Genomic DNA, 11,182 nt, shown 5'->3' on the forward strand with positions numbered 1-11,182 from the left:
TATTGTTATTACTTTACTTTGTATTCTAATATATTATTAATATTACTTATATTTTTATTATTTTTGCTATCACTATTACTATTATATATTAGTGTATATTTTTATGTATATATATATTTTATATATAGTATTATTTTTTATTACTTTAATTTAATATTTTTATTATATTTGCTTTTTGTATTTCTATATTTATTATTATTATATAGTAGTGTGTATTTCTATTATATACATATATATATACATTTATATATAGTATTATTGTTTACTTTACTTTAATATTATTCTTATTATCATTATATCCAACCCAATAATAATTCTTTCATAAAAGTAATATTCCGTATTTGGTAATTCGAGACAATCGTGCCCTAACTTATTGGGTTTCGATTTTTCTCCTTTAACCTAAATAACGGAATACTCTTTTAAATCGTGACATGAGTTTTGAAAAATGCTTATTCTCGGAGATACGAGGTGTTGTTCCCTAACTTACTGGGTATGGCATTTCGTTACCTCGAAATAAGATTTTTGCAAGTAAAGGCAATATTCGGTGTTTGGGAATTCGAGGAAACGTGCCCTAACTTACTGGGTTTCGATTTTCCTCGTTCACCTTAACTAACTGAATAACCTTTTGAAATACACGAATTTTTATATAAAAGGCAAGCTCGTTCTCGAAAATTCAAGATGTCGTGTCCTAACTTATTGGATGTGACATTTTATATTGTGAGACGAGAAGGTCCTTAACATTTGAGCATTTTCTTTACAAAGAGGGATCGTATTTTAAATTCTTTCAAGTTTTCAAATTTTCGACACTAAGACACTAATTAATCAACTAGGTACCAATTTTGGGCGTATCGAGGGTGCTAATCCTTCCTCGTGCGTAACCGACTCCCGAACTCATTTTTCTGAATTTCGTAGACCGAAATCGTTGTTTTAATAAAATTAAATCATTTATTAAAAACAACCACCTTTTGAGGTGACCCAATCACACCTCGTCAAAAAAGGATTGGTGGCGACTCCCGTTTTCATTCTTTTTTTTCAAAATCCAAGTCGACCCCGTTTTCATCCAAAAAATGGTGTCAACAGCTTGGTCCTATCTTCCTATATTGATAGGAAGTGGATCCAATATGCAGATCTTGTCTTCCCATATTGGTGGCGAAGTAGATCGCAGAAAGCAGATCTTGTCTTCATGTATTGGCGTGAAGTAGATCGAAGATAGCAGGTCCTATCTTCCTATATTGATAGGAAGTGGATCCAAGATGCAGATCTTGTCTTCCCATACTGGTGGTGAAGTAGATTGAAGATTGCAGATCTTGCCTTCCTGTATTTGGCAGCGAAGCAGATCAAAGATGGCAGATTTTACCTCCCTAACCACAGTGGAGTACATTGAAGCCGATAACTCTATCTCACTGTATCTGGCAGTGGAATAGATTGAAGATTGCAGATCTTGCCTTCCTGTATTAGGCAGCGAAGCAGATCGAAGATGACAGATTTTACCTCCCTGTGACTACAGTGGAGTACATTGAAGCCGATAACTCTATCTCCCTGTATCTGGCAGTGGAATAGATTGAAGATTGCAGATCCTGCCTTCCTATATTGGTAGGAAGTGGATTGAAAACAGACTCTATTTCACTGTATTTAGCAGTGGAATAGATTGCAGGTCGAAGATGGCGGATTTTACCTCTCCGATTACAGTGGAGTACATTAAAGCCAGTAGTTCTATCTCCTTGGGCAACAGTGGAATAGATCGAAGATTACAATCTTATCTCCCTAAGCAGTAGTGGAGTAGATCGCATTAAGTCTTATCTCCCTAAGCAGTAGTGGAGCAGATAAAACCACAGATCTTATTTCCCTAAGCAATAGTGAAGCAGATCGCATCAAGTCTTATCTCCCTAAGTAGTAGTGGAGCAGACTAAAAACACAAATCTCATCCCCATGGAGTCGTAGCAGAGTAGATTGAAGCTACAAGGCGTATCTGAAGTTGCAGTAGAGTGGATCGAAGCAACAAGACGTAGCAGACTGGAATAAGGCTACTGGAAGAAGATGAGCACCAAAAAATCAAGACTCGGCAAGACCGGGCAAAATTGGCCCTTTTGATGTCTTTGCTCTATTCTCGTTACACGAAAATGAGCAAAGAGGGGCAGCTGTAAAGGCCCAATTTTGGCCCAACTTAAACCAACCTAATCCCAACCCAAACACAAAAAATAAATAAATAAATAAATAAAAACCTTGGCCACCTACTCCACCACCTTTGTTGGCCACCCACCTTAGCCACCTACTCCACCACCTTTGTTGGCCACCCACCTTAGCCACCAACTCCACCACCCTTGGCCACCTAAACCACCCCAACCACTCCACTTGTAAAATTTGGCTATAAAAGCCATTCAAGACTTTGTTTTTAGAGGTGGGTTTTTGGTTTTTTGGAGAAGGATTGTTCTTTGTTTTGGAGGAGGTTTTTTTTTGTTTTTTGGAGGTGTTTTTTTTGTAAAAAAGGTTATTTTTGTTTCTTGGAAAGGCTAGTTTTTGGAGATTAATCAAAGATCAAAGCAAAAGAGGTTTTTTGAGGTCCGGCCGCCGTGTACGGTGGCACCGATGGCGGCCCGTAGGGGTCCATGACCGAAGCAAAGCCGGACCAACGGCCGGATTTAGAAAAGAGGGAGAAAGAGAGTTGAGAGCTTTGTTTTATTATTTTATTATTTTTACTATTATTTATATTATTATTATTATTTCTCATGTATATATTATTTTTATATTATTATTATATTATATATGCCCTCTCCATATTTATTTATATTATTACTATCATTATTGTTACTTTTATTATTTTTTATTTCTAACTACTATTATTATATATATGTATTATTGTTTGTATTATTATTATTATCACCCCTATTGTTATTACTTTACTTTTGTATTCTAATATATTATTAATATTACTTATATTTTTATTATTTTTGCTATCACTATTACTATTATATATTAGTGTATATTTTTATGTATATATATATATTATATATAGTATTATTTTTTATTACTTTAATTTAATATTTTTATTATATTTGCTTTTTGTATTTCTATATTTATTATTATTATATAGTAGTGTGTATTTCTATTATATACATATATATATACATTTATATATAGTATTATTGTTTACTTTACTTTAATATTATTCTTATTATCATTATATCCAACCCAATAATAATTCTTTCATAAAAGTAATATTCCGTATTTGGTAATTCGAGACAATCGTGCCCTAACTTATTGGGTTTCGATTTTTCTCCTTTAACCTAAATAACGGAATACTCTTTTAAATCGTGACATGAGTTTTGAAAAATGCTTATTCTCGGAGATACGAGGTGTTGTTCCCTAACTTACTGGGTATGGCATTTCGTTACCTCGAAATAAGATTTTTGCAAGTAAAGGCAATATTCGGTGTTTGGGAATTCGAGGAAACGTGCCCTAACTTACTGGGTTTCGATTTTCCTCGTTCACCTTAACTAACTGAATAACCTTTTGAAATACACGAATTTTTATATAAAAGGCAAGCTCGTTCTCGAAAATTCAAGATGTCGTGTCCTAACTTATTGGATGTGACATTTTATATTGTGAGACGAGAAGGTCCTTAACATTTGAGCATTTTCTTTACAAAGAGGGATCGTATTTTAAATTCTTTCAAGTTTTCAAATTTTCGACACTAAGACACTAATTAATCAACTAGGTACCAATTTTGGGCGTATCGAGGGTGCTAATCCTTCCTCGTGCGTAACCGACTCCCGAACTCATTTTTCTGAATTTCGTAGACCGAAATCGTTGTTTTAATAAAATTAAATCATTTATTAAAAACAACCACCTTTTGAGGTGACCCAATCACACCTCGTCAAAAAAGGATTGGTGGCGACTCCCGTTTTCATTCTTTTTTTTCAAAATCCAAGTCGACCCCGTTTTCATCCAAAAAATGGTGTCAACATAGCGCTCAATATTTATGCATTGCCTAATTTTAACGTATTGTTTACATGAAAATATAATTTAATATACTATGTGTAAATTAGAAATATATTTTTTTAAAAAAGTTGTTTATTATTAAACTACACAATCCTCAAATACATTGCTTTTTTTATACTTCAAATGACTAAAGTCTCTCAATGGTAATTAATTCATTTTTTGTTAGCTTAAGCTACTAGTCATTGATGAATCAAATCAAAGCTCAAAAAGATTTTAAATTTTCTTTAAGCTGTTCAACTTGCAATTGGTTATTTTTTAAAATTTGGGTCATAGTGTTTCTTGTTGTTGTTGTTGCTACTGTTTTCATCTAATCAAATGGAAGGATAATATTGGAAAGGGTCATAAAGAAAAGTAAAACTATAAAAAGATCAAATTATACAATTTGTAAACATTGAGGATTCATTTATTTTAAATAGTTGATATAGGTGTGTAACAAGAAGGAGATAAGGAGGAGAAAGTGGTGGTGACTAGAGGGTTGATTCTCTTGTGACAAACGAAGAGTTGGAATAGGAGGTTGTGAGTAAGGAGAAAGGAAAAAGAAGTAATGAGGATACTTAGGTTTCTGTTGTGGGTAAAGATGGATCCCTTGTCCCTCGTACTTTGGGTTATATAAAGAGGTTACCTCTTATATGCTTGTGCTATGTAATCGACAATACGAATGGTAGGCCTGCTTGTGTGGTTGACTAGGTAGCAAGGTCGTTACAGGTTAGTTGTCACCATGTGTGGTACTATGTGATCTTACTTTGACATTCTCCTTACAAATATTATACAAGGTTGTTACACTTTAGTGGTCTCTCAATAGTCCCTGTAGAAGGTTTATAGTGGATGGTTTCTAATATGGCTCAAAGGGATCCACGAAGAGTTAGTTACAGATGGTCTTAAACGGAGGGTCACCCTAAAGGGTGCTAATTGGAGGGTTATTAATGAGTTGCATCCAACGGGGGATCCTTAACAAGTTGTACCATGTCCTGCCATGTGTCGTTGTTGGGGTTGAGATATGGTAAGAATCAAGAGTAAATTGGTATGGTGTATACATGTTGATGGTCAAAATTATTATTATACTCATTTTAAAAGCTACCACATTAACTTTCCATAATTAGACAGTTAAGTGATTATTTTGTAACTTTTCATAAATAGCCAAAAATAACTCATTAATATAATTTACAGTTGAAAAGCAAAGTATTTAATTTAGCTTTGAGTTGCAATCGGAATTCGCTTTGAAGCTATAATAGTGACATAGAGATGATAGATGGTAGGTTTAATTCTGCTCCTAGTCTCTACTTTTGAAATTTAACCTTTCTCATATATATAGATAGAATAAATGTGCAAGCATGGTCATCGAATGCGCTTGTGACTAAAAGGTTAGTTTAGTATTGTTTTTAAAAGTGCTTTAAAAAAGTGACGTGTAAAAGTATTTTTAAAATTTTTGATTTAAAATTTGAGTATTTAGTATTACTATCAAAAAATATTTTTGAAAAATAAAATATCTATTTTAGACATGGTATTATCAAGTAACAAAAATATATATTTAAATAATATTCAAATTAATTAATATTATTATATTTTAGTAAAAATATAAAAATAATTTATTATAATTTGTTAATATTTTAATATATAAATTTTAAATTTTAAATTTTAAATATTTTTAAGCAACAAATATTAGTTGTTATAAAATTTATTTAGAATATATATAAACTTTATTTTAAATAATTAAATATAAACATTAAATATTTGTAATTGTATATTAACACATTTGCATTATTTTAAAAAATATTTTTTTATTTTTAATTAATGATTTTAACATATTTGTAATTAAGCACCAAGAAAAAAGAAAGAAAGTATCGTATTGTTGAAGGGGTGAAAAATAATTAAACACTTTTAATAGAGAAAAAACTAAAAATTTTAATTTCTCCTTTCTAAAAGTATATTTTTTTTAAACAACAGTAAATAAGGCCTAAAACCGTAGTGAAACATCTATTTATTATTTATAATTTGGTTCCCTTTATTTGTTTAGTTACTCCAACTTAACCCCAAAAGCTAGAAGCCAAGTTTCCTACTCATTTATTCACTCTGCCAAACTAGAAAATTCTATAATATCATGTATCTTCCTGAGCCGCCATCATCATTCTCATACAATTTTGTTTAGAAAATGAAAAAGAAATTATTAGAAAGCTGCCATGAAGGTGGCTACTGGCTGACCTCATACATTAGATTCTATTGATCCGCCTTCATTGCTAATAATATTTTTTAGCTATCATCAAGTGTTGAGTGTAATAATAAGACATATCACATTATCAAGAAGACATCTAAGTCTAAATTTTAAAAATGATATTATTAAGAGAAATCGTCATAAATTCCGAATATGAATTGTAAAATAGATTTAAACGATGCCCAAAAAAAATGTCATAAATTACTTTGATTGCCTTACTTTTAACAGGTTAGCCTTTTGAACCAATGTTTTAGGCTAAAACTCTTGACCAGTTTATTCATAAAGCAGTTTGAGCTTTGGAACCAAAGCGGTTTTGGTAGGATGAGTTTCCTTTCTGGAATATATGGGAGAAGTGAGTAAAATGACAGGGAGAGAGTAAGATTTTTTTTATATATTTTTATTAAGCTTATATGTATAAAAATTCCTTAAAAAAACTAATTGAGTTTTTCTACTTAAGTCAAATTCAATTCGGCCTTTCTCATTAATTAAAAAAAATAAGCCTTTCATTTTATCTTTGACCACATAAATCAATTGACATATTAATTAGATGGTATCACATAGTTTTTCAATTTTTAATAAAATCATTAAAAATGTTAAAAAAAACTTATAAAAATTTGTAAAAAAAATTTATAAATATTATAAAACTTTGTTGGCTATGCTGATTCACGTAAATGAACATTAGGTTACATATTTATGTTTGCTAGTGGAGCTATATCTTGGAGGAGCATCAAAAATACCTTAACTACTACTTCCACCATGAAGGCTGAGTTTGTTTCATGTTTTGAGGCTACCTCACAAGGAATATAGTTGAACAGTTTCATTTCTGGGCTTAAACTTATGGATTCGATTTCTAGATCATTGATGATATATTGTGACAATTCAACTGCTATCTTTATGGCTAAGAACAACAAAAGTCAAAGTCAAAGTAAACATATCTACATTAAGTATCTAGCCATAAGGGAACATGTTACAGAAAAGAAAGTGATCATTGAGCACATTAACATTGAGCATATGTTAGTTGATCCTTTGGCTAAAGGCATGCCACCACACAAAATTAAGGATCATGTTATCACCATGAGACTTTTCTCACCTTGTAAATTTTTGTTGTAAGAATGATTATAAAGAAACTTTGTTAAGTTTGATGTTTCTCATATTTTGTGCGCATATTAATTTGATTATATCGAGAAATGCCACTAAATTAATTTGGACCTGGAATAAACATTGGGTTTATTTATTAAAAATTTTGGGCTAAAGCGTTGAGACATAATATATTGTGGTACATGGAAGATACTACTTAAATTTTAAGAGAAAATATTGTCATGATTCGTGCATTATGTTTTGACTTTAAGTTTTCATAGACAATACGAACCAAATGGGAAAATGTTGAAACTCCTTATGGTTCGTGAGGTCATTCCTACGTTTCCCATGCCCCCACTTTTGTTGCCCGCTACTTGTTTATGTGGTAGTGGATGTTTGCGTGATAGTGGAATTGATGGTTTTTTTATGGGGAACCACCACTATAAATACAAACTAGCTTAAAGGCCCCTAAGGACCAAAAACAAGTTTCTGAAAATATTCCATCTATTGAAGTTTTCGAATGCTTAGAAGACTTTGGCAGTTTTCAATTTTTCATATGGCTAAATTTGACGACTTCATCGATGGTTTGACGTGCTCAACAGTGGTGTAACAACATTTGAATTTTGGCATTTAGTTCAGACAATGACTGGAGGTATTTATGTTCGATCTTTTTTGCTACACTATAACGTTTAAACCGTTATTTATGCTTCCAAGTAGCATTTGTTATTATTAGTACATAAGAACACCATTTCAAAAGAAACTCTGAAAATGACAGCAAATTGCAATCCATCACAATAACAATGGAAGAGTTGAGAAAAGACTGAAACACTTGATTGGTTTCAAAAGAAACTCTGAAAATGACAGCAAATTGCAATCCATCACAATAACAATGGAAGAGTTGAGAAAAGACTGAAACACTTGATTGGTTTACTCAGTTTTTAGGTTGGAGTCGGAGGGTAAATGCTTGCAAGGAAAGAAGAACTTGCTTCATTCTCTCCTTGGAATCCTCATCAATAAGGTTGCCATCGCTATCAAACTTTGCCGGAGGCTGAAACGCATTCAAGTAAAACTCGGGTTTATTGATGAAATGTAGATCAAGGAAAACCCCAACTTGGCGAAGATGATAATGTGATCGCGCACCACCAAAGCCTCCTCCGGCGCTTACGATGGCAGCCGCTTTATCTGCCCATACATTTGGTGGTCTTGAAGCCCAGTCAAGTGCATTCTTCAGAGGCGCTGGAATGGTGCATATAATGAAGTAATGTGAAATGGACTGTTTTGATGTTTAAAAGGAATCCTAAAAATGATAAATCCTATCCTAGTAAACTGTCTAGTATCCAAACCATACAACTTCATACATATATATAAAGGATGGATTTATATTTGAGATGATGGGAGTGCATATATAATTAATAAACCTATACTTTGTGATTATATTATAAATGACTGATTCATTTGAGAAGTTATAGATTTATACATCAAATGCAGATATAAAGTTGTTAATGAAATGAACATTAAAGACACTGTTCCATAGAGTAAAAATAAATAAATAAAAAAAGTAGGAAAGCATTGGGGGAAGGGGATGAAGATACCAGTAAGAGAAAAGTTGTATTCAGGGGAAGCAAAAAGGATGCTATCAGACTCCAAAATCTTCTGCCTGAAAGCCTCAACCGCAGGGGGAAACTTGCCATCAACTTCCAGATCTGTATCTAGCATTGGAAGTGGTGAAATGTCTATGTATTCCATTTGAATCCCAGCAATGGACTCCTTGGTAAGCTCCAAAGCTGAAAAAAAAAAAGAAATTAAACAAATCAATATTCCCCAGAAAAACAAAATCCAAAACCCAAACTGAAAAAATATTTACCGGTTCGAATTAAGCCTCTGTTGTTAGAGGCTTTCCTTAAAGACCCACAAATGGCAGCAACTTTAATTACTGGTTTCGATGCTACAGCAGCTTCCATTTTGCTTTTATATCTTACAACTTTCTCGTCTCCCTCAGATTAACTTAGTTATGTGGGTTATATAGGAGGGTGGAAGGATGAGCTTTGGGAGGGGAAATTGATGAAATGGTTTGGGATATGATTCATCGATGACGATTGGAGTTGGTGGGTTTTCTTTTTTTAGTTTCGATAATTTGATTTGATTAATCGGAGATTAATGGTGGAATAGAATAATCAATAAAGATGCTTTTTTTTCCCTAAACTAAGCAAGGCATTTTTCTTGTTAAACTATCTTGATAGCCGGTAGGGGTTTTTTCACATTCAAACTATAAAAATTTATAAAATTAATTATTTAACTTTTTTTAAGTTAAATGGTTAATAGGAAGATGAGTGGTAGTTTTTAAAATTGGCGTGATAAAAAATTTAATCTTCAACTTTTATATACTGCATCATTTAGTTTTAATTTTTTATAAATAGTGCTCAATGTTTATGCATTGCCTAATTTTATCGAATTGTTTACATGAAAATATAATTTAATATACTATGTGTAAATTAGAAATATATTTTTTTTAAAAGTTGTTTATTATTAAACTACACAATCCCCACATATATTGCTTTTCTTATGCTTCAAATGACTAAAGTCTCTCAACGGTAATTAATTCATTTTTTGTTAGCTTAAGCTACTAGTCATTGATGAAGCAAATCAAAACTCAAAAAGATTTTAAATTTTCTTTAAGTTGTTCAACTTGCAATTGGATTAAGTTTTAAATTTTCTTTAAGCTGTTCAACTTGCAATTGGATTGAGTTAACGAAGCGAGTGCCTTTTATTTTCAAGCAATTGAGTTGGTTATTTTTTAAAATTTGGGTCATATTGTTTCTTGTTGTTGTTGTTGCTACTGTTTTCATCAAATCAAATGGATGGATAATATTGGAAAGGGTCATAAAGAAAAGTAAAACTATAAAAGGATCAAATTACACAATTTGTAAACATTGATGATTCATTTTTTAAAATAGTTGATATAGGTGTGTAACAAGAAGGAGATAAGGAGGAGAAAGTGGTGGTGACTAGAGGGCCGATTCTCTTGTGACAAACGAAGAGTTGGAATAGGAGGTTGTGAGTGAGGAGAAAGGAAAATGAAGTAATGAGGATACTTAGTTTTTTCTTGGGGAAGAAGGAGATAACTAGAGAAATACTTCGGTTTCTCTTATGGGTAAAGATGGATCTCTTGTCCCTCGTGCGTTGGGTTATATAAAGGGGTTACCCCTTATATGCTTGTGCCATGTAATCGACAATACAAACAGTAGGCTTGCTTGTGTGGTTGACTAGGTAGCAAGGTCGTTACAGGTTAGTTGTCACAATGTGTGGTACTATGTGATCTTACTTTGACATTCTTCTTACAAAGATTATACGAAGTTGTTACACTTTAGTGGTCTCTCAATAGTCCCTATAGAAGGTTTATAGTGGATGGTTTCTAAGATGGCTCAAAGGGATCCACGAATAGTTAGTTACAGATGGTCCTAAACGGAGGGTCACCCTAAAGGGTGCTAATTGGAGGGTTATTAATGAGTTGCATCCAACAAGGGATCCTTAACAGGTTGTACCATGTCCTGCCATGTGCCGTTGTTGGGGTTGGTGTAACACCCCTTACCCATATTCGATGTCAGAATAGGGTACGAGATATTACCAGAACACATACACTTCTAACCATATTAAACCGAGTAGTAAAATTTCATCAAAACTAAAACTTTCAATTTATTATTCTTGATTCGCTAATTAGGGTTTACGTAGCCCAATATACTCACAATCTTTCATTTCCTCGTCATATGAATTTAAAAATTTCCGCTTACTTATTGATTTCATCACGAGTACCTGAATTGATCCGTATCATTACATATTCTCATGTCGTCACATTTTCCTATTTAACTATTGTAATATATCAATTAATCAATATCTTAT

At 32.3% G+C, this 11,182-nt stretch overlaps 1 protein-coding gene across 1 annotated transcript; it reads right to left on the reverse strand.

Annotated features, from left to right (window-relative positions):
• Positions 1–7,985: 7,985 nt before the first annotated feature.
• LOC107927614 (NADPH:quinone oxidoreductase) lies at positions 7,986–9,441 on the reverse strand. Its single transcript, XM_041091643.1, has 4 exons — positions 9,150–9,441; positions 8,878–9,069; positions 8,204–8,521; positions 7,986–8,114 (listed from the first exon to the last, which is right to left on the reverse strand). The coding sequence occupies exons 1-3, from the start codon at positions 9,244–9,246 to the stop codon at positions 8,217–8,219; spliced, it is 594 nt and encodes a 197-aa protein (XP_040947577.1). The 5' UTR covers positions 9,247–9,441; the 3' UTR covers positions 7,986–8,114; positions 8,204–8,216.
• Between the last annotated feature and the right edge of the window lie 1,741 nt (positions 9,442–11,182).

Source organism: Gossypium hirsutum, chromosome D04 (genome assembly GCF_007990345.1).
Source record: "Gossypium hirsutum isolate 1008001.06 chromosome D04, Gossypium_hirsutum_v2.1, whole genome shotgun sequence".
Lineage (NCBI taxonomy): Eukaryota > Viridiplantae > Streptophyta > Magnoliopsida > Malvales > Malvaceae > Gossypium > Gossypium hirsutum.